Below are 25,333 nucleotides of genomic sequence, written 5' to 3' on the forward strand. Positions count from 1 at the left end.
CTAGTCAAATGATATACTTTTTACGAAACGTCAAAACAAAATATTTCTTTGAAGTTTGCATGGAAATACTGTCCTGTGACGTCAACAGTAAAAGCGGTCAAACGTCGTACTCATTGTTACTTAATTCATAAGTAAGTACTTAAATAAAATTCGAAAATAAGCCTAAATGTAAAATGAGATTGATGTTTGATCGTCTTAGACTAGCTTCTATTTCTAGATTAGCATTTTATAATTTGACTTTGACCCTGTCAAATACCCTATTTGTACTTATTTTTTATTTAAATAAGTGTCTAGTCTAGCGTGACAAGATGCTAGATGTAATCAGATCTATTTTATAATGTAGTCGAGTGCTTTGTTGTACCTAGATCCAGTAAATTGAGCAAAAGTAATTTTAGTCGTATATTGAGCATAACATTTACGTACTTATCTCAATTCCGCGGCACGCTTCATCATCATCAGCCGTACGACGCCCACTGCTGGGCATAGGCCTCCTCCAAGGACGCTTACTTACTTTATATTCCAGGTGCATTTTTTTAGAAAACGTTGTACCTGATAATTGAAGTAGATATAAATGTGCAATAATAATAAAAAAATATTACTCAAGAAAATCAGAAGATGATTTATAATTGTCGCAGTCATGAGGCTGATTACAACAATTTGTGGTGGTTAAAGCGAGATAAAACTAATTAAGTAGATAAGTTGATGAGGTACATATACGAAGAATGTTAGAATGTTAGGGGACGTTGGATGTTGCAAAAAGTGCGGATGCGCCACATTGGTGGGCACGAGACACGTCAGCGGGAGGTTTGTGATGATATATGGTCACAAAAACACATCAGTTTGTAACTGTCATCGAGTGATGAATGTCGCCAAAGATACAGAGGTGGAAAATCACATCGTTTGATTTACTATAATGAAAGGGAACGTTTTGGCTAAAAATAGGCTACCGAAGGGACGTCAACATTTCTAAGTATTTTTTATGATAAATAGGTACTTACATATTGTTTTCTTTGTTACGTACCTACGAGTAATGACGATAAAACAGTTGTTGTTTTCGAAACAAAAAGACATGCTAATCCCGGCAGCTAAGTTTTAAACGACAAAAATTGAACATAGCAGCGGACGTGGTTCTTCAATTACCACTCAGATAAAAAATCAACTAAAGTTCTCTATCGGAAATGGCACATTACAGTGCTGCCTGTGACATCCAGCTTATTGTGACCTCTTGATTTCTTTTATGCGTTTGTGAAATCGTTGGTAAAAAATGAGGGATGTAGGATGACGAGAGATCTATCTTCATCTGACTTCAAAAGGAGGGTGTTAGTAACGCGTTAAAACGCAGGGGTGGCTTAATCGGTGTAGAGCGTAGAATGACGGATGTCTTTACAAGCTAGCAAGCTTGTCACTAGAGATCATCCCACCATTCGCCAGTGCTGCTCAAACATATCGCTTATGGGTCACCGAACACATCGTGTCTGTACACGAGAAATTTCACGAAGTCTCATCTGCATAATCTACATAATATTATTCATTTTATGAAGCGCACTGACACTTTTGCTCTTGACTTCTAAGCGCCTTGACCTTAGTTTATGTCAAAACAATATTCTATTAACATTGTGCGATGTATTTAATAAGTCAATGCTAGTAGGTAGGTAAGCACATTAAACACCCATAATTCATACATTGTGTCATCCGGTAACAAATGCTCTAGCTGCTATGTAACAAAATGATACACTTATAAAAAACATATACTTACTTACTTGTATGCCAGTTTGAGAACAGCTCAGATGTAAGCGATAACATATCGTTTGCGCGAAAGATAAGTGTATCCTTAGCCACCCTCAGTTTTTTGAGAAGTCGAATTAAAACGTTACCAAAAATCTTTCGTATCCGATGGCACCCCACGTGCCTGACGACGAACTTACAAAAATAACGCACGAAAAACGTGTCTTTCATTTACGTGACAATTTTGTTATGACTGAAATTATTTATGAACGCAGTTTTTTGAGACGCTCTTTTTATGCAGGTCAATAGTTATTTTTAGGAGTCTTGTATGTCTCATTTATATTTTTTTATTACGAATTATTTCGAAATAGTGGTTCTACTTTTCTGACCTTATGAAGTAACTTAACCATGGACGACATGAACTCTAGTAAGTATAATAATTACATGCCATGGTTAAAATGTTACCACATAGTTACCTACTCACCTCCCGTGGTAATAATGTTTAAAGTAAGTAGTTTATTCCTTTTTCAAAGATTCCTTTCTAATGATGCACTTGGATTTTTTGCTATCACTTTTACAATTTAGATTATATGTTTTGAAAAGGGAAATTTTCCGCGAAGCCAGACATTTCCAAAGAAGTGATTTTAAATAAGAGCGGCGACTCTCTGGTCTAAATGTAACTTACTAAGGATTCAGTAATTTTCTCAAAGAAGACTTAACAGTTTCATATTAACCCAGTTCTCATGTCTGCAATCGGTCGTAATGTAAACTACACAGTTTATGACGAACGTAAAGTCGTTGAGATGAGCCAGTGATTTCCTCCCTTCTTTGAAATGAAAAGAGTAGGTGTACTGAGAACATATTGAGCACGAGGAACACATTGCGCACTTACTTTTGCACAAATGTCAAATTGCAATATTGGTTCTAGATGAATTGCTTTGATGTGGCCTTTTTAGACCCTCAGGATATGACAATACTTATCACCTACATTGTTCAGGTATACCTACTATAAGCATTGTGAGGACGTACGTAATTTACTTTTTTACCATCAACTTTGTCGTCGGCATCTAATTCCGTATTTGGTGATAGACACTTCCGTATGTTTTGGGGATGGGGTGCGAAAACCGAGCGATGAATACTCATGATAAATTAGTAAATTCCAACAGTTTTCGGATCCGTAATTGACAGTAGCTGCTAAAAATGTGGCAATCATACGCGGTGGAAATTAATTATTGGTCGCCTAGTCACAGATTAGGTAATAGTTACTACACAACCTAGTCCTTTAAAATTAGCTTAGACCTATTATTTTATTAATAGTTCACTTTAATTGATGGTCGCTATGGATTTCCCACTACAAGTCATGCTACTCAATTATTGCATGCGTCGTGGTGTAAATTTAGCCAGATCAATACATGGAGTCTGCAACGGCTAATGGAGTAATGGCTGGTACTGTTATGGTGCAGAAGTTCCTCGTGCATAATTTTATATTTGCGTCCTGAGCGGCGCAAATAGACTGTTCCAACTTTCTAATTGTTATATGTCGTTGTTTTGGTGCAATAAGTTCAACTTTGCCGCCGACACGCGTTAGTAGCGTAGGTTTGTTTTTGTTTATTATAATTGAACAGGCAGACCTTTAATTAATGAAAAAAATGTTTTGTTCTGTTTCCTTACCTAGACAGTGAATTGAATAACATACCTTTCACATAAGTACCCTGGTAGTTGCGGCTTCCGAATATATCCCGCTTAGGGACGGTACTGAAAAGTATCGGCGTCCAAAGGTCGTCATATACGATCCCGACGACCCGATTACTCTAGCCATAGAGGTGGCCAATCAGCTCGCGACACTAAACACTTCAGGACCCCGATACTGACCCCGCCAGCGTGGTCGACGATTTCCCTCAATCAGCGCTTATCGCTATTGTTTCTTTCAAATATTTTTCCTCTCAGACGACGCCCTGAGCCGAGGTTCGCGCCCAACTGGGCATCCTCAGGCCTGTTGTCTTAAACGTTGTACCGTTGGGTGGGTTGCCTTTAGCGCTCCCCATTTGTCCGGCCAAGTAGTTAATGCCATCTGAAGCATATCTACAATAAGTCACGTCAAAAAAAACGATTGTTATGTTTCTACGATTTCGTATGTTGCATTATTGATAATTTATCTGAATTAAGTTTGTTATCGTAGATTTGTCTCGGATGGTATTCCCTATTTGGCCAGATAAATGAAGAGTGCTGAGGGCTCTCATCCGGTGCAACATTTAAAACAACGTTTGAGGGTGCCCAGGTGGGCGCGAAGCTCTGCTGAGGGCGACGTAACTTTGTATGAAAATTTGAATTGATTTTGGATAAAAAAAGGCCAAATTAACACAATTCAATTAAACCTGAAATATTGCTAATTGACATTGTGATTTACTTTTTTAATATGCGTTAGAGTCAAATTTTAATATTGCTTTTGAGATTCGATTTTTAGCTTAGCTTCAATGTGCTCTTTTAGACTCCCTATTTTGCATATTGGAAAATTAATTTACACTTATGCCCTGATTTTTACATTCATTGATATCGAAAAGCTGATATAAGCACTCTAAAATACGCGAAATACACTAATAGGGTTACATCATGCTCTGCTCTTGCTCATGTCTCTGCTCCACCGTTCTGGATTGATCCAAATGGATAAACCATTACGAACAATACTTCGGAAACAATTGTTTGTCTCGCCTGTACTTTCATTAATAACGGCTTATGAATTAATTACCCGCCAAATCGGCGTAGTAGCCATGATGTATGGTGCTATCTATACGCATTTAGCTGATTGTAAATCATCTTGGACTTCTCTCGGTGGGAAATTTAATTCGCACCGAGAATATTACCACAATGATTTTAGGAATAGTAATTTGTAGAAACATTTGCTCGGGTTGTGAGGGGCTCCAAATGACACCATTCGGAGCCCAAGCCAACCTCGCCTGCACGCGGTAGATCCTGCTGTACAACGAGAGAGGCTCTGGCGACCCACCAACACGCACTGGACCAGCGCGGTGGGCTTATGGTCCAAACCCCCCCCAGTGGTGGGCGTCGTACTGCTGATGATGATGAGAAACATTTGCACTGATATTCTTCATTATGTTTACCTAGAGATAAATTATGGTGCGTGTGATATTATCGTTCGTGTGAGAAACAAAACAAAAACTTAATTAAGTGTAAGTAATACAGCATAATACATAACTCTCCCTCGAAATCCCATCTTAGTAGACACAACTCACAAGTGGTCATGCCAACAGCCAATTTGCAGTCACAGTTGGTATTTGATTATTGGAGTTTTAAAATGAATATGCATACAGAGTGTCGTGACATCATAACGAAGACTGAGGGGGACTATTCAGACCATGATTCTGAATAAATATGAAATTGAATTTTCCGTAATATTAACAAATAATCATTATCATGAAAACGACCTCCGTGGTCCAGTGGTTGAGCGTTGGGCTCACGATCCGGAGGTCCCGGGTTCGAATCCCGGTGGGGACATATCACAAAAATCACTTTGTGATCCCTAGTTTGGTTAGGACATTACAGGCTGATCACCTGATTGTCCGAAAGTAAGATGATGTGTGCTTCGGAAGGCACGTTAAGCCGTTGGTCCCGGTTACTACTCAATGATGTAAGTCGTTACATGAGCCATGTCAGGGGCCTTTGGCGGCTCAATAATAACCCTGACACCAGGGTTGATGAGGTTGGTAATGTACCTCTCAATCCACACGATAGAAGAAGAAGATTATCATGAATGGAATCAGTGGTCCAATGGTTAAGGCCTTCGAATCCCGGTGGGGACATATTACAAAAATCACATGTGGTCCCTAGTTTGGTTAGAACATTACAGGCTGATCACCTGATTGTCCGAAAGTAAGATGATGTGTGCTTCGCAGTGGTCCCGGCCACTATTTACTTAAGTACTACTTAGCTCATCATCATCATCATCACCAGCCCATTTACGTCCCCACTGCTGGGGCACGGGCCTTCCCTATGGATGGATAGGGAGATCGGGTCTTAAACCACCACGCGGGCCCAGTGCGGATTGGTGGTTATTAACGACTGCTAATGCATCCGGGACCAACGGCCTAACGTGCCTTCCGAAGCACGGAGGAGCTCGAGGTGAAAACTTTTTTTTTGTGGTCACCCATCCTATGACCGGCCTTTGCGAAAGTTGCTTAACTTCAACAATCGCAGACCGAGCGCGTTTACCGCTGCGCCACTGAGCTCCTCAGCTCATATTATTATTATATAACGATTGTATGTATGTCAGGGTGGACTTTGACAGCTCAATAGTACCTAACCGTGACACCAGGATTGATCTCACAAACTCACAAGGAAGAAGGTGAACGTGACTATAATAATAGATAAGTACTAAAAAGTGGTTGTAAATATTTTTATTGATGTTTTGAATTCTGAAAGTTAGCTATTACTGAAGACTGATTAATAAAATTTCACGGCCGTATTCCTGATTGGGGTAGTCAGAGGCACATAATCGCATGAGGAACTAAGTACTTACTACATTTTATTCTTCTTTTTCTTCTTCGCTCCATCACTGCTGAGGATCCCGACCACATGTTATGTGGTTATCGAACGCGACGGCGAGCATGTTACTCAATTTATAGTGATAACTTATTTGAATGATAATGAGACTACCTACTAAAATGTGTTTTATTTTAATATTTCCAGTTTATTGCCCTCTTTATATCCGTTTATTTGGTTAAAAGTTGTGTAAAATAAATTCACAATCAAAGTTCACAGACGATGTTATGGATCGCGTGATCAAAACGAAATGCTTGACAGAAACGAATTACCTTACCAATATTTTGAACAGTATAAAAATTGGTCTCATGACGGAAAAATTGCTTAGTTATTCCTGTTTAACATAAACAGCCCACGGGTATGTTGCTACTATTGAGTGGTACTTTCGTTTCGTATCCGAAACCCCGGCAGGAAGTTTGGTTAATTGTGCCTCTTCTTCTTCTATCGTGTGGGTTGTGAAATGAATTACCAACCTCATCAACCCTGGTGTTAGTGTTATTATTGAGCCGCCCCTGACATGGGTCATGTAACGACTACTTACTTACATCAGTAAGTAGTAACCGGGACCAACGGCTTAACGTGTCTTCCGAAGCACGAATCATCTTTCTTTTTGTACAATCAGGTGATCAGCCTGTAATGTCCTAACCAAAATAGGGATCACAAAGTAATTTTTGTGATATTTCCCCAGCGGGATTCGAACCCAGGACCTTCATCGGAATGGGGGGTGTTAATTAGATTGGTTTGTACCAACTGTCGATAATTTCAATCATTTAGGGAAATCAAGTTAAGTTTAAAATACTTATGATAAAATTGATAGTTATAAAATTGGCAAAAATAGAGTGGAGAATATTATTGATGAAACGAATGATCGATGCGATAGGCAAAAGTTAAAGTGGCAAATCTTAGTAGGTACGTTAAAATTTTCGACAGAACTACTATCGTTAAGCTACAACTAACTACATAGAGGGTGACCCCAACGTTTATCTATATTATATTATATAAATAAATAAAGAGATGGAGCTAGTATGTGACTTTTTAGAAATGTAACTCGTATAACTAATAATAGATAACCAATCGCTGAAAAAAGTGTCTGCGCCGTATCTTGTCACAAAGGGCGGCGTATACCGACACTTATAACATTTTAATTTGAGAAAATGAACTTATAGTATCTACATTACTTAATGTATACGTACTTACAACACGGTTCGGACGCTTTTATAGAAAAACTTCTTAGCGAATGTGAGTCTATATGTTTTATGATGTCAGATGAAATAGACTAATATTTTTAAGTTTTAGTTATTACTTACAATTGATGTATACATTTTTGAGGGGTAACTAGCATTTCTAACCACGAATATGTGTCTACTAAGTACTTACAAGTAACAGCTACAAGCGTATCGATCCAAATTTGCGCGGGCGCGGGCGTTTAGTTCGAAACTTTCATAATCGACGCTCATTGCTGCTAGGGCCGCGATTAAACCTACCATTTTATCACAACTTAAGTTTTTTGTCTTTTCTCATGTCTATAGGAATGTTCATAGGAACACTCACAGATATATAGAACTGAGGTTCCTATATACACATTTGTCTGTCGTAACATGATTTCCGTTTAAGTACCTAGACAGGTAAAGTAGGCAATGTTATCGGAGGCATAGGTACTGGAAACTATAGGTACTGGAAATCATGACAAAATAATATGCTGAAGAGCTATGGCTCTTATATAGAATATCATAATAATATTATAGAATTGGTAAATTTTATTTTAAAACTAAAGCAGCGAAACAGGATAGAAAAGAAACAACATTTTTCTCGTCAAAAAACTATTTAATTAGTAAAACTATAAATTAATGTTATTTTTATGTGAACGACTGCATGTACAAATTATGTAAGACAATTTAAGCGTTTTGACAGCCCTGTGTACCAATGCGCCGGAGTGGATGCGCTGTGAAAGCTCGTCGTGGGTGGACGTCGGATCACAGAGTATGACTACTATGTTGCCAACAAGACTGTTGGCAAATTGTTAATGCAGATTATGGGAAACGGACTGCGGGTCCATTTACCACGCCCAATCAAGGTTATGATTATAGCCAGGAGGCCTCTATTGTTTTAAGCCTTATTATTCTATTTACCAGTACCATGTGTTTAGTGTCTACACTTTCTATGATTTCATAGTTCTGATGATTAAGACTTTGGATATAATAGACTCATTGCTGATATAGCCAATTATTTATTTGAGTGTTTCGTGGCTGCTTTAACGTTGGGAAAAATATTATTTTCTCGCTATAGTGTAAGTTTAAGTACCAAGTCTAAGTGTAAGTACAGTTTGGGCTCCTTACACTGACAAAGAGGAAATTTAAAACCGAACTTATTCTAGATAAATGGCGTCGCCGGCGTCGGCTTATTGAGGATACACAGATCGAAAGAATTTCGCATGCACAGGAGGTGGACCTGGTAGTGTTATGGTTGACATGTTCGTCCCGGCTTGACAAGAGCTTCGGGTTCAAGTCCAGTCCGAGTCAGATTTTTTTTCGTATTAAATTTTTGCATTGTGAGTTTCCCTAAGCATAAAAATCCTTACACTGATATACATAAAATATATAGGTATAAACTTAAGGTAAACAAAAGTAACCTGATTAACTGCCTATTTAAGGATAAACAACCAATATTTTAAATGATTTATCTAATTAATATTAATTATATCGTGGTTCTGGTCAAAAAACTTAAATAATTCTAATTAGGTCCGTCAAAACTACGTAAAGGACATACTATGCCTACCTACCAGTTTATATATTATTTATTTTACCACCGTGTCTTCTGGTGGCGTTTGATCATTATCAGATGGTGAGGATACTGCGTGCTCCCTCCAACCTTGTTAAGTAATTGTTGCGCTTGCGTCAGCCCTGACGTCTAGGGAATTCGCTTACACAACAATCACTAGTCTAGAGATGTTAAATAACTTTGATGTACTTATTATAAGTAAATAGGTATATGATATTCGGCTGCCTAGTAATTAATTGTTAGAGAGATGGACGGCACCATTATGTTGTATTATTCGGTCTAGGTTATTTTTTTATAAGTATTTTATGAACTAGGTAAGCCGTGGTAGCCCTGTTGGTAGAACGCTTGACTCTCATTTTGAGGTCGTAGGTTCGAATCCCAGTATAAGCCTAAACCAATGATTTTCGAATTCATGTTTGGTTCATAAATGACTCATTTTTTCATTTTGGAGGTAAATGCACTTATATTGGGCTGGATTTCCCGTCGCGGGTTGAGTGGTCAGATAGACCCTGTGAAAACGGGATAACGCAAGGGAGATGATGGTGATGATTTTATGGAGTAGGTAAGTTGGCTTGACTCTGCCGTCAGCAAGCGATTGACTGGTTAGTCTTACTTCATTTAGTTTGTTGACCTCTATTATAAACAAGTAGGTATTTGATTGGAAATGAATATGGTAATGTAATTACTTATCCTAATCCTTTATGCAAATCTATCAAAGCAATTTTACTGCTTCTTCATCCTAGACGTATAAAATAAAACACACAATCTATCGTTTTCTCAAAATTAATGGTATGCAGATTTAGTTATTATTTTGGCATCGATAAACTTGCGATAAGAAAATAAGTGTTATGTAATAGGACTGGTTCGGAATCGTTGTTCATAGAGATGGCGTCAAACTGGAACTATTATAAACAAATGTCAAGGTTATGTTTATATTTAAAAAAAAACCTTATTAAGTACAAAAACAACCAATAATAAATCACTCTTTTTATAATATTTACTTTATTTACAACTAAAACTTAATACAAACAATTGGTAGGATATTTCAAACCATGAGACTTAATGAATATCAATTTTGGCATTGTCGTTAGTACATCGTGAGATGACCTTAGAAAACTTTTCAAGCAAAGTAGGCAAATTCTTAGACTAAGCAAAAACCCCATACCCCATTCTTGACAAATGCAAATGTTTATTCTACTCTACCCCTTAGTAATGTTTAACTTACTCAACAAGTTCTAGGAGACAACGTCGAGAGACGAGTACAGATATATAATTATGACATTTATTTATTATTTATTCCCGCAGTGGAACAGCATGGTGGAGTATGCTCCATACTACCTCCGGTCGATAGAGGGGAGGCCTGTGCCCAGTAGTGGGACGTATACACGCAATCTAGCATGTATATATTTATTCAGTAAACCAACAGCTTTCAAAATACAGGTTTACCTAAATTGATGAAGAAGGGTTAATCTTCTGCACTCGGCTTGAGAGGAAAGTTTTAGTAAATATGTTGTAAGCTAACTATGACAAATAATTATAGTTTTGAATTTTGAATTTGAAAGAATGTCGACGATTGGTTTAAAGTTTGAATATAGGTATGCTTCTGTCTTCAGGAGCCCAATCACAATTAAAATTAAGCAAGACATATATAAGTGTTGTTTTGTGAGATACCGGAACCGAGTTGTTAAGAAAAATGTGGGATATGCGGGGATTTTAGACTTCCTAAATATGTAGGCTTATAGACGTGATGTCTCAGGACGTGTTAAATTATTTGATATCTCTCGCTACTCCTTCACGAAGAAGTCATCTGTGAGCGGAATGGGGCTGAGCTGGTCATATGTGTAGGTGTCGAAGAATTTCTGCGTGACGTTCATCGCGTAGTCAATGGCGTAGTCGAGGATCGGGCCGCCGAACTCCTGCGCAACCAACTGAGAGTTCGAGTTCAACACTTGGAGCACGTTGGCACCTGCGAGAAAAAAAAAAGAAACAGGTAAATAAGCTAGTATAGATGTAAGGAAGATTTAATTAGGACTTAGAATTCCTGTTTATCATTTTATCTTATGTCATGTTCATGAGATCATTTGTTTCCGTCATGATTAAAATGCGCTTTATTTGACTTTTGACTACTTAGATTTTTTTTAATCATTTATTGCCACATCTAAAGAAGGAATTCTATTATTTCTTATGTAATGTGCAACATTTTACGAATTTCGCAATGATGCATTTCACACAGTATCAAATAGAAAAAAATGATTTTTTTGTGAAATACTCAATGTGACGTTTTAGCTCTTACTTTTAGCTTAATTACTCTATGTATAGAGAGAGGGAGAGAGAAGATGATCGGCAATACTTACTGATTTCAGCGCTTCCCCGGAACAGATTGGTGAGGTTGAGCTTCAAGTCGGTGCCGTAGTCTGCCTTATACTTGTACGAGTTGATCTTGTAGTGACCCTCGCCCTTCGCATTCGTCACCACTTTCTCCAGGACCTCCAGACGAATGCGCTGGTTCCCTGGCAGAACAAGATTTATACAATTATTCAATATATAACTTACAGCCACGCATGAGAAACTCGAAGCCTTTGAAAAATGGTGTCGGAGGAGGATGGAAAGAATTGCTAGTAAGAGTAAGGGAAAACAGGCAAATATTGACAGTTATTGAGGACAAAAGAAGCAAGATGATTGGATACTTAATAAGGCACGACGAATTTATTAAAACCATCGTAGAAGGGAAGCTAGCTACATAGATAGAGAGGAAGGGGAAGATCAAGAAGAGCTTACATGGAACAGATGAAAGAGAAGGTGAACGTCATGTTATTAGGAAGCGAAAGAATTGGCCTTTGATAGACAAGAATGGAGAATGCTACACCGAGAAGAGCGTGGCTCTTAAATTAGTGACGATGAATGTGTTCATATTATACGGATGATTACTTATACCTATTAAAAAAGTAAATCTAGAAAAAGAACTAATACTGGTTTTTATAGACCGAAATTAATTTAAGTAAATCGGTTTTCCCAACAAGTTGTTTGGCATTTCAGGTTCATATTTTTATTATAAGTGCTTAGGTCACGCGTGTAAAAACTCTTATGAACCTTGAATCGAAACACTTAGGTCATTTACCCAAAGTGACCTTACATTCCACTTCAGAAATATACTAGTTTTAGAGATTAATCTAGTTTAGAAAGCTTACTTTAGTAAGCTTGCTTTTTTGATTTATCATTCGCTTATTTAAGTACTTAAATTAATTATTGTTTTTACAGCAAAAGATTTTTCGCAAAATTTTTAGAAAAACTTTATTGTTTTATTTTTGTATTTTTAAAATATATTTTTTGTTTTAAATAGGAATGTGTTTTTTTTCGGCGGGGTTTTACCCAAATCGACAGTTAGTAGTATGATCTGTGGTATTACTTTCGCATTTATGGATAAGTACTTACAGATTTTGATTTTGGCGTTGCCATCAGTGTCCAGGTTGAAGAGCAGGAGACGACCCTGAAGGCTGTAGTGGCCCTTGATGGTGAAATTGCAGTGCATGTCGAATATAAACGTGCGTTTCTCACGCCGTGATCTGTAACAAACACATTAACATAAGAGAGAGAGGTGAGAGAGTTAAGAGTCTTTTTGTAATTATTTCTTTTTATTTTGGTACAATAAAGTGTATTTACGTATTGTATTGTAACATAACATAAAAAGCCTATATACGTACCACTGCTGAGCACAGGCATTCCTTCAGTCACTCGGAGGGGGTGTGGAGCATACTACACCACGCTGCTCCATTGGGGGATAGTGGAGCTGTTTTACGGCTAATAGCCGAAACCAACTGCTTAACGTGCCGTCCAAAGCACGGAATCACATAACTTTTCGGATAATCAGGTGATTTAATCTTTCGAACGCCGGAACGCGGATCTCGACCAGACACAATGTAAAATCTATTGTGTCTGGTATCTCGGCATATGAGAGGATAAGCCTGCAGTATCTTTACCAAACAAAGGGCAGTCTCCAACGGGAATCGAACCCGGACTTCCATTTCGTGACCCAAACGCTCTAACCACTACACCAAGGAGGCTGTTAACATAAACATAAACTATATATTTTCTTTTTGCTGTGCCTGTCAGAGGGATAAAGATGTCTGCCTCGATAATTTAACAAATTATTACAAATAATCTTAATGCACATAAAACATAACAAATAGAACTATTACAAAATGTCAAAAGAACAACATTCAGCGGCCTTATTTCTCACAACAATTTCTTCCATTGTTTGTAAGTACTTTAAAATATATATTTTATCTCCCTAGCTTTTATCCCCCCCTCTTTATTATTTTATTATTTAACAATAACAATAAACATTTTACAATCAAAACGGTGTCTCTCGGTGATCTGCCAATTAAGTCTATTTATCTAGCCTATTCGATCCCACTGCTGGGCAATTAAGTTATATGATCAAAAATAAAAAGTACAAAGAGTCATAACTAGACCAAAAAGTATGTAGTCAAGTTAAGAGTAAGTAAGTAGTCGTTACATGAACCATTTCAGGGCTTTTGGCGGGTTAATGATAACCATAACACCAAGGGTGGATGAGGTTGGTAATCCACCTTACAACCCACAGGATAGAAGAAGAAGACCAAAAAGATCTTCCAAACCTAGCTAAGTTGTAGGTTAGACCACATTACGGCTCGAAAACTACTATTAACTTACTGCACATGAGTTTCTATTCCTCATGATATTCTTCTTATCGTGTGGGTTGTGAGGTAGAATACCAACCTCATCAACCCTGGTGTCAGGGTTATGATTGAGCCGCCAAAGGCCCCTGACATGGCTCCTCATGGTTCCTCATGATGATTTTTTACTTTATCTCTTGCCGAATAATAATTAGTAATTGTTATATTGCCATCTAAGGTAAATCTACAATACGACACGTCAGAAAAATAAAAATTTTCTTTATTATTAAACATGTGACTGTAAGCAAGATCTTGACAAGCTCGCGTGACGCGGTTGACACTTTAAAAAAGTTTTCCTTGTTTTCTAAGAAAATAAACAAATGTAAACATTGAACTGACCTTCATCACGTAGGTACTTTTGAAGCGTATAATGCGTTTATCTTGAATGTGGGTTTTTCATAGAACTATTGTTTTTTCTCTATTAAATTTGAACAGCTTTTAAAGTACCTAATTAGCTTTTTGTTTTGTTTGTTGGGTTTCGCAGGCGACAGGTGACGTTAATAAAATACCTACATCATTAGGTATGTATTTAATACCCTTTTGCTGTATCATTAGACATTGCTTTTGTCTGAAAAAGTGAAGGACATCACATAAATGAGGTCATAATAACAGAAAGACAATAGCCATTTACAAATGAACATGTGCTTACTTACGTTCTATCATAATTTTACCACTAATCCCTGATTTGACAACCAACCGATTGAGGTATAGAATTAATATATACCTATACCTGATTATATATAAGTACCTGATTGTCCAAAAAGTAAGATGATCCGTGCTTCGGAAGGCACGTTAAGCCGTTGGTCCCGGTTACTATTTACTGTTGTAAGTTAGTAGTCGTTATATGAGCTATGTCAGGGGCCTTTGGTGGCTCAATAATAACCCTAGCACCAGGGTTGATGAGGAGAATTCACCTCACAACCCACACGATAGAAGAGAAGAGAATATATACCTACACAGTGGTAGAGGTATAACCAACTAGACAATAGTTTTACAGAAGAAGTTGTTCAGGGACTATGACTAATGTTTCAATTTAGGCTTAGGTAATCTTATTTATTCGCGTCAGATAATATACATGACCAATTTTAATGCCAGCCATAAAACGCTGTCTTAGTTTTCTTAAGCATTCATACCCGTATAAGTACGGGTTATGTTGTACCGGCATTTCTTACAAATTACCTACTTCACTATGAAAAGTTATATATTTGACCCTTCTCCTTTTATAGACTTCTGTTCAGCCCTGACAGTTCCACAGGCAACAAGAATAAACCTGTGTACCGCTCTTCGCTAAATCCTTCACAATGGCTAAACCTCAAACGACTTACACTTAACGATCGTTGGAGAGCGAAGTTGCTAACGATAATTTGTCGGGTTATACAGGTACTCAGGCCTACCAAGTGGATGGTCATCTTGAGCTTTCCGAGGAAGTCCATATTGATGTGGCGGTCCAGGTAGAGGGGGTTCCGGGCGGGATATACCACAAATAGGTTAAACTTACGATACTTTGTCGGGGATACAGGTACTCAGGCCTATCAGCTTGCCGTTGTGGAAGGTCATTTTCAAGTTGCCGGGCAGGTCCATACTGATGTTGCGGTCCAGGTAGAGCGGGTCCAGACTCGGGATGCCGGCCTCAGGGATCCCTTTTACGATGCCCGGTATAGCATCTAAGGTGGCTTTCGTGAAGCATTCGTCTGTCAACTCCGCGCATGGGTGGATGAAGTCCGCTGCGAAAAAGTACCTAATATAGAAATGCGTTACGTACATAACACGTAAGTATAAATTAAGTATATACTTCGCCACTGTGAAGTCCCTTTGACTCGGCGTCTATGTAACTAGCCGGAATAATAAACATTTTTTCTGGGGTAGATTATTGAGAATCAAATTGTACTTTATTTTGATAGATTGATGTATAGAATTATTTAATTTACTTATTAAGTTTCTATGGACAACAATACTCTTAATAGAATTATAAATACAATTATGCCTAATTACTGTTCTAGAGTAAATATAAATTAATATAATTTATAGGTAATAGGACATATCTAGATACCGTAATTACGTTTTAGGTAAAAAAAATATGTATTTTTCCTTTAATAAGTACTAGGTAAGTACGTAGTTACCTATAGTGTCCTAATTGTGTCTTATGATTTTCTCGCAGGTGCCAACGTACCTACTCCAAGTGTTGAACTCGAACTCTCAGTTGGTTGCGCAGGAGTAATAAGATTTTATGTGCAAAATTTTGTATTTATTTTTAAGTACTAGATAAGTACATATTTTTTTTACCTAAAATCTAATTACGATATCTAGATATCTCCTGTTGCCTAGGACTGTCCTAATGCCCGCAATGCGCCTTTCCATTCCTCTCGATCTCAACTCGCGTTGCAATTCGAAGGGCGTCCAGATGCTATCAGTAGTTTCGGAGTATCGGATCTATGCGGTGTGGTACTACAGAATATGACAAAAGTTTCGAAAATGAAGCATATTTATCTACAATTGAATTAGCCGACGTTGAAGACGCTAGTACCATACTTTCCACGCTGATTTAACATAATTAAAACCTAATACTTATTACCTATAGGGAGTAACAATTACGTATACTTATAAGTGTAGAGTACCTATAAATAGCATTCGTAGTTTGCTCAAATAGCGATTTCGTCTAGCAAGTCAGTGTATCGAAGCCTCTACGACTGACGAAACGTACCCACTATTGCAACTAGCGACCCAGTTATACTGTGCAATCGCTTTACACATCGATTAGAACAAGTTTTGTTTATGAATATGGAAAATTTATAAATAATCTGTTAAATAATATTAAAAGATTCGTGAACTTCTATTTTTATCTTTGGAAGCAACCCCTACAGAAGGAAGATCGAGCAATTTTATTGTTTATTTAATACAGAGTCTGTATTAAATGAAATAAACACTAAAATTGCTCGATCTTCCTCAAAAACGAAACAATGAAAGGTTTGTATTACAGACCTTTTATTGTTACGTTTTTGAAATTTGGAAATCAAAATACTAGGTAGTATATTAATAAGTCGTTCTTAATCTAAAATATCCCATAATTAAATAACATTATAACTTTGAAAAATCAAATGCATAAAAGAAGTCAAGAAAATGAGGATGTGAGGAATGGCGATTACTCCAATAACAAGAGCGCAGTTCTTAAATAGAGAGAGAGATAAATGAAGTCGCTTAGCAAATTAAACATAATTAAATTTATAAACATAACTCATAGTTTAAAAGTAAGATAAGTTTAGTTTATACAAAAATTAAAAATAAGTTAAAATAATCCACAAGTAAATTACCGCCGGTATTGGCATTTTTTTGGTTTCCTATATTTTGCTTGCTACTCGTAATTCCGTAAAGCATGCATGTAAATTAACGGTAATAAGTATAAACATTATTTAAAAAAAGGAAATATGATATAATATGAATTAATGAATGACATTTAAAATTAGAATAAAATGAAGGTTTCAAAACTTACGCAACGGCACCAATTCGAAGCTGCCATGCCACCAAAAACAAAACACTAACAGAAAAGAATATTTAAAATCTAACATTTTGAAATTATTTTATCTGACGTTTTATTAGTGGCCAGTAAGTATTAGTGCGTTATATCCGACGCGAGTTTAGCGAATGGCGATAGAGCCGGCATCGCGCGTGTCTTACGGATATTTAATTTTAAGTAATTAAATGAACACTCCAAGGACATTAAGGTGGTTCTCATACGAAACCTAGTTTCGCTTGACTGTATGTTTGATTGGGTACAAAGTATCTTGTTACGTACTTTCAAGATTATCTGCCATAACTCGTAAGTAAACGTTAGGTAAATAACAGTTGTTTGGTAGAAATAAATTTTGTAAGTAAGTACGCACTATTGATGACCAACACAGTACATATCTATCATAGCCCATGTCGTTATTCTTAAATGCGAAAATAAAAGAATATATATAAAACTACAATTATTTATATATATTTTTTATAAATTGACGTATATTTTCTACATCTGTGATTGGGAAGTTCACAATTTCACCAAATAGCGATAATTCGAAGTATGGAATACACATTAAGCCGTTGGTTCGTACTGCTATTTACTTACTTAAGTAAGTAACCTCCTCCTTAATCGTTGTAAGATGGGCCATGTCAAGGTCAAAGAGGCAACTTATTTTTGCGACATCGCGGTTGGTGAGGACTGAGGACTGCACTCGACATACAAACCCACCACGGCAGAAGAACAAAGACTGATTTATTCGAAATTAAAGAAACTTGTCATTTTCAGATCATCACATTGGTACCATTTACTCATTTTTTTCATTTTATTGTGTGCCGTGTGACCGGACTTTCAAGTCGAAGTTCGGTTTCGCCAGCCACATCAGAGCCTACCACAACAACGACCCGGGATAGATATTTAGGAGTCGCCGTCACCGGTTTGGACGACATGATGATGATGATGATGATGATGACGATTTGCTCAAGAGGTGTGTGAATTGTGTCGTGTTTGTTTGACGGCTATTGATACTAATGGAAAAATATTTGGACCAATGTTTGGAAAAGAATGTAATTGTTTTGATAAACTACGGGTACTTACAACTAGTTGTGATGTGTCTAATAATGTACTTATAATGGTTAAATAGTACAAATCAAACCCTCTTCAACTACTTAAGGACATGATTTATTCATCATTATTAAATATCTTTCGTTTTTTTACCGCTCAGCAGTGCTTAAGAACACTCACAAAGAGAAAATTACTTAAATCGAATAAATGTTTGACTCGGACGGGATTTGAACCCGCGCCGGGACGAGCGCGTTAACCATCACTGGCTCCTCCCCCTGTAAATAGAATTATTTAGAAAACTGATTAAGATTTTTTCACTTATTTGTCTATTTAAACTATCGCGATGATAAGATAATCTAGCGTGTAGCGTAAGCTACAGACAGAAACGTCATTTGATGGTTCACAGCGTATGTAATTAATTGAAGTGACTTTTTATTCGATTGCTACTCTGGAAAATCCCAACAAATCTACACAAATGCAGTTGCTACATCACCCATAATTATCTTCTTATTGTTGCAAGGGAATTGTAAGAAAATGAGATTACGCAAAAATGACAAGGACTAAATGTCAAGATGCTAATAATTACCTCCTACTTACGTAGGTACATATACCTAAGACAAGTATTTTTATTATATTGTACTGTCATTTTAATAACTTTGTCAACATGTTTATTGTCATTTGCACGTTATTTTTTGTGATTGTTTATGTCTTCGACTAATTTTGAGCGAATATTAGTAGCACGTAACCAGCCGTTGTCTAACTTAAATAATAATATTAATCACTACTTCTGAAACATGTATGTTTTTGTGCAGTCTGCTTAGTATATATTCTTTGATATTTTTTTGATCGACAAGAAAAGTGGTGTATTAAGAATACTATACAATACACTCTGAGCAATACACTTACACTTCACAACGCCTTTTCGAGTTTTCTTTTTTATTAATAAGTACTTGTATTGCGTCATCTTATTCGTAAAGGAACTAAGTAATCGCACATTGCCCATTCACTTCACAGTTAATTTATCAGAAACAGGAAACACGAATATACGCAGTTATCAAAATTATTAGGCAGTAAACAACAGATGGTTAGGATTTCGTATGCACTGATAATTCCCGTTCAGGATATCGGTATTTATATTACAGCAGCGCTTGTTACGCGAAATAATAGGTAATTGGTTCTGAATAAGATTCTGTAATTTAGATGTTTTGCATATATTTCCGTAAATAAACGATCTTATGTAGGTACTTAGCAAACAGACTCACGTCTGTTACCTCTTTTGATGTGCAATCAACGCTATGACTAAAGTATATCTAAAGGTTTTACGTAGCTATCAGACTGAAGTATTATGAAATATACGATTGAATAACGTTCGGGATTTTTCACAACAGTCCAAAATAGTCGTCTTGCTGAACTTAGCCTGTTATAAGTATCTTATAAGGAACAGGGGGGTTAAAGTGGCCACATCGAAGCAATTCATCTAAGAAAGCCATAATGATATTTGACAGTCGTTTGCATTGCGCACTTACTTTTATATGCGCAAATGTCAAAATGCAATATTGCTTTCTTAAATGGATTGCTTCGGTGTGGCCGTTTTAACCCGCAGTAATCTCTCAGCTACGAGTGCGGTCACGAGTAGGTACTAATATGTATACACTTTGAAACCATGTCACATTAACTTTTTTGACAAATTAAACCGTAAGTCTCATTAATTGTCAAATGTGATAGTGCGACAGGGTTCTAAAGTGGGTACATGATATTGCTCATGACTGTACACAGTAACGTTGCTCATAAGCATAAGGGTGTGTTCGCGCTACCTCCGATTCCAATCCGATCCGAGTCCGGGACGGCTCGAAAGTGGTCGTAGAGCTATTTGCATATTAGGTACGCACTACATTCGATATCCGTCATCCGATATCTCTAAATAATTGTATACTTACTATCCGTCATTCTCAGACTAGAATCGATTTCGGATCGGATGTTAAAAACACCTTAAAGGTGCACATACGCGAACGCAATGTCCGTATGAGCGCATACGCATTTGTGTACATTGATGTCGCAAGCCGTGTGTAAGACTTGATACACTGGAGTACACGTAGGTACATTGTGTTTATTCATTATGCAACCCCCCACACATTCAAATTTTGACTGTGAAATACGGCGTTTAAGAGTGAATTTTGCAAGTAGCGGCAATGACACGGGACGAGCCTTGACATGCCTAGTTAGATGTCTGGTCGGGTAATGTACTAAGTACAGGCATTACACAAAACTACCTTTTTTTTGACGTGACTTATTGTAGATTTGCCGCAGATGGCATTAACTACTTGGCCGGACAAATGGGGAGCGCTGCAGGCTCTCACCCGGTATAACGTTTAAGACAACAGGCCTGAGGGTGCCCAGTTGGGCGCGAACCTCGGCTCAGGGCGTCGTCTGAGAGGAAAAATATTTGAATGAATTAATCGACCCTAGTGGGTCGATAGCGATAAGCGCTGAATGAGGGAAATCGTCGACCACGCCGGCGGGGTCGATATCAAGGCCCTGAAGTGTTTGGTGTCGCGAGCTGATTGGCTGCTTCTATGGCTAGAGTAATGGGGTCGTCGGGATCGTATATTACGTCCTTCGGACGCCGATACTTTTCAGTACCGTCCCTAAGCGGAATGTACTCGGAATCCGCAACTACCAGGGGATTTGGGTGGTGCGGAGCAGAATCGAAAACACAAAACTAGCGCCGCCCGCGGTTTCCTTCGGATACATTTTAGTGTCATCTGTGTTGCTCTTCAGACTTTTCTTCAATTACAATTGTAACATAATGAGAATATTCCAATTTCTATTTGCGTGCGGCACTGCAATCATGCTGTCGGGTTGGTCCCAGAAGTGATATTTTATACCAAATACTATTTTTTAAACTATGATTGTCCCCAAACACTGCAATTTCACTACTACCAATTAGGACGTTATTGTTATACAGATTGTTATCTATGAGATCAAAGTCTGAAATAGAATAAAGTTTCGACATAATTACAGATACTTAGTCTACATTGCAGTGTCTAGATGTTATTAGGATTATAATCTGTACTAAGTATGATAAAACTGAATAAAACCATTGAGTAGCGAAGCATCCGTTGCATCACTGTGGCAGCTCTAGTAGGTGTAGCTTTGCCATTGCAAATTGTTTTTAATATGTTCATGCTCTGCTTATGGGGATAATATGATGGTTTGAGACAATGGTTACAACTGTACGTTGGTAAGCACCTTGTCAACTTTGTACGTTATGCATCATACTTATATTCACGCTAATATTATATCTTCTTCTTCCTCTTATCGTGTGGGTTGTGAGGTGGAATAGGTGCCTAGCCTCATCAACCCTGGTGACAGGGTTATGATTGAGCCGCCAAAGGCCTCTGACATGGCTCATGTAACGATTACTCACTTATATCATGTAAATAATAACCGGGGCCAACGGCTTAACGTGCCTTCCGAAGCATGGATCATCTTACTTTCGGACAATCAGGTGATCAGCCTGTAAAATAGCGAAACTTTTGTGAACTACATCGTAAAAATTGTAAAATTAGTAAATAAAAGGAACTCATAGATAAGAAACATGACTACATAGTATATTTTGTAATATACCTACAACAGTCACTGTGAAAAAATAGAGATAAGCAATTAGTCTTAAGATAAACATTAGTAACCAATTGTTAGCTTATAAGTTATAAGATATAGACTAAGAACAAACTTGTATGAATTAAAACTGTGTAAATTAAGACTGTAAATAAAACACCTTTGCAACCATTTATTACAATAAAGAAAACCCCTCTGTGTCTGCATCCTAGAAAGTTAAGTAATAGACTAGGGAAGTAGGTATGACAAGAATGAAAGACGACGAATAAAAGTGCGAGAGGAATAAAAGCGAGAACTGGTATGGTACTAGAGGATCAGAATGAATGTGTGCGTATACGTAGTGTAGGGCCCTATTCCGGGCAGAATAGAAATAATATACTATATGTTGATAAGATACGTATGTTGCTAACGAAAGTCCCTGCCTATCTTGCGCGGCAGGGGTATAAGTAAAAAAAAAATAAATAACCAAACTAGGGATCACAAATTGTTTTTTATGATATGTCCCCACCGGGATTCGAACCTTGGGCAGTTGGGCCTCCGGATTGTGAATCGAACGCTCAACCACTGGACCACAGAGTCCGTTAATATTATATTGAACTTTTACACACCTAGCACTACCGACCATTAACTTACACCTAAGTACCTAAATACATACACTTATTATATCGGTTTTACACAGTCACATAAGGACACCACCGCGGCATCATAAGAGTCGTACGTCGTGATATCTCACCTGGTATCAGCTTGTTACGCAATTGTTTTTACCCGCTGGTGGCGCAACTATGGTGTCCTAGTGAAATAGGGTCCTCATACTCGTTTTAAAGCCTTGGTAGCGTTTCAATTTGTTACGTGCCATGGTTCAGCAACATGCGTTTGATGTTCCTCCATGTTTCGAAGGCTGTTGTCATAATTTACGCTACATCAGATCTCTTTTTAAGTGGTGTCTTTAGAAGTCTTAAAAAATTGACATATCCGGTTATAAGGTTAATCTTGTGTTCAAAGGAAGGCTACACGTTTGAATACTCACCGAGACGCCATGGCCTAATCGCAGGCGACGGTCGCTAACAATTCATACTGAAATGAATGCTAGGTTAGTAACTCACTTGGCGATGCTTTAGCAACGATGCTAAAGCATCGCCAAGTGAGTTACTAGTCGACATGCGATGTCGACGTTGCCGACGACGTGGCCTTCGGTGTTTCGGTGAGTTTTGGCCCTATAAGTAGATGCATGCATTGTTTATTCATCCGTCATGCATTTAATTCGATGACAGTAGATATACAGTAGTTATTGTAAATTAAGTACAATCACGCATTCATGGACGTTCACAATGATAAAAAAGGTTTTCACACGGTCAATGAGCGAAATATGCTACAATAGGTATGCGTGCGATTGAGTTTGTGTCGTCAAATTAGTGGTATTTGTAACCAACAATACACCGGGATCTGATGTCGCTTAATAGCCTAATAATGCACGGGTCAAATGGGTAATAAACTTACCTGGACAAAAGAGTCAAAGAGATAGTACTTGCTCCAGCAGTCAATGTGATTTTATATCAATTATATCAATCAATCAATAATACTTTATTGCACAACGACATATACAAAGGACATAAACATACGAATAAAAACATTATATCAATTATATTTCAAGTAACACTCAAAACAGTCACTCAAAGTACTCTCAAAAGAAGCGAAAGAGATGTGTCAGGATCGTAATAAGTGTAATTCCGTGGTTCCTGCCTACCGACGGGAAATAGGCGTGATATTATGTGTGTATGTGTCAAAACAGTTGCTAGACGAGAAGAAAGTCGTGTTACATGTTTATATGTGCTAAATAATTTGGCTAGCAGCCTATTGGCTATGCGCAAAATCTGGGAAAAAATATGAATACAAACTTTACTTAAGCACCTATATGATACAATAATATAGATAAGTACCAGTAGTAAGTATACGTAGTTGTTCGATAATAAAATTATTTTTATTTTATAAGTAACTACAGCGGCTACAGCAGAAATTATCTGCTTGTGTGATTAGTTTGAAATTGCCCAAATATGCAGTCTGTGGGCGGATGCACCGTAAATGCACGAAGTCGACCGTGAAACGTTTTTCGCACGCTATAAGATACGTACATTATGTAGGTACTCCCATGTTGTCACTGATGCCGGGATACACGCAGAACAAGAACTTAGCTTAGGATTTGTTTATTTCTAAAGATGGATAATTATGATGAACCGAAGGCAGGGAGGGGTGTTTTGGGGACAGGACATTTTGGGAGTGGGACATTTTGGAAAAAGGACATTTTGGAAAAGTGATATTTTGGAAAAGGTACAATTTGGGAAAGGGATATTCTGCGTGGCATTTTGGAACAATAGGAAGGGATTTTAAGGACCTGAATGACCGTATGGTGACATTTCTCGGTCGAATTTTATGTTATCAGCACATGTAAGTAAACAAGACTAGTACTTAGTACCTATCACATTATTAGACGATAAAGTTCGTTAGTTAGTTCGTTAGTTATTCATAATTTAACATCCTAAAGAACCTAACTCGTGAGTACTCAGTATAAGTACTCGTATCTCCTAGTTAGTTTGTAATACCTCGTATCTATATAAAATCGTAAGCGTTATCCAACGCCATTGCATTCGCGATTTTTCTAGGCGAAATGTTATTTGCTTAAATGAATATTATTGAAAATAAAATACATAATAAAATACGGCAGTTATTTATTATTTTCTTTAGTAATGATCTGAGTTTTCAGTATATTATGTTGGACGTGAACAATGGTGTGCCGGTTCCCACAGGCTATGTATCCGTCTGTCTGTGTGTCTGTCTGCCATAAATGACTCTATTGCTACGAGGTCACTATACACTCAATTATTGTTACACGGTCAATTTGTTTAGTAATGCCATTGTCAGCGTGGTAAAACTTTTTGGCAAAAGAAGCGCCTCGCTTTCAGCCGTGTGGAAACGGCGCTGGATCGAAGCCAGACTCGCGTAATTACCATCATGGAAAATAATAACCCCTTTGGATGTGAGGGGATTAGAAAAATTTCTCACGGATGATCTGCATAGTAATTGGACACAGTGAATTGAAGTACTTAGTTTTGTATTTTTGCTTGACTGTTACCTGCGCTGAACTAAGTTGAAAATACCAATGTTCCCAGTACAAAGTTTATAAATTCTGCAAACGCCAAGAGAACCTATTTTGCTTGAATTATGCGTAAAATGGCGAAACCGCATACGAGTATGCATGCACAATAGAGGATGAAAGATGAGTGAATTCCGTGCATTTTTGTCGTCGTCAGAGAGACGGAGGAGATGCGCTTGCGCCTCATAACAGTAAATCCGCGTCGTGGCAGACCGCCGCCGCCACCGCCGCGCC

General features: G+C 37.6%; 1 protein-coding gene across 1 annotated transcript; it reads right to left on the reverse strand.

Moving 5' to 3' along the window:
- Positions 1-10,032: 10,032 nt before the first annotated feature.
- Positions 10,033-17,425, reverse strand: LOC126380582 (protein takeout-like). Its single transcript, XM_050030108.1, has 5 exons — positions 17,263-17,425; positions 15,274-15,499; positions 12,493-12,623; positions 11,415-11,570; positions 10,033-11,026 (listed from the first exon to the last, which is right to left on the reverse strand). Exons 1-5 carry the CDS (start codon positions 17,336-17,338, stop codon positions 10,845-10,847), a joined length of 771 nt encoding a protein of 256 aa, XP_049886065.1. The 5' UTR covers positions 17,339-17,425; the 3' UTR covers positions 10,033-10,844.
- Between the last annotated feature and the right edge of the window lie 7,908 nt (positions 17,426-25,333).

Source organism: Pectinophora gossypiella, chromosome Z (genome assembly GCF_024362695.1).
Source record: "Pectinophora gossypiella chromosome Z, ilPecGoss1.1, whole genome shotgun sequence".
NCBI classification, from domain to species: Eukaryota; Metazoa; Arthropoda; class Insecta; order Lepidoptera; family Gelechiidae; genus Pectinophora; species Pectinophora gossypiella.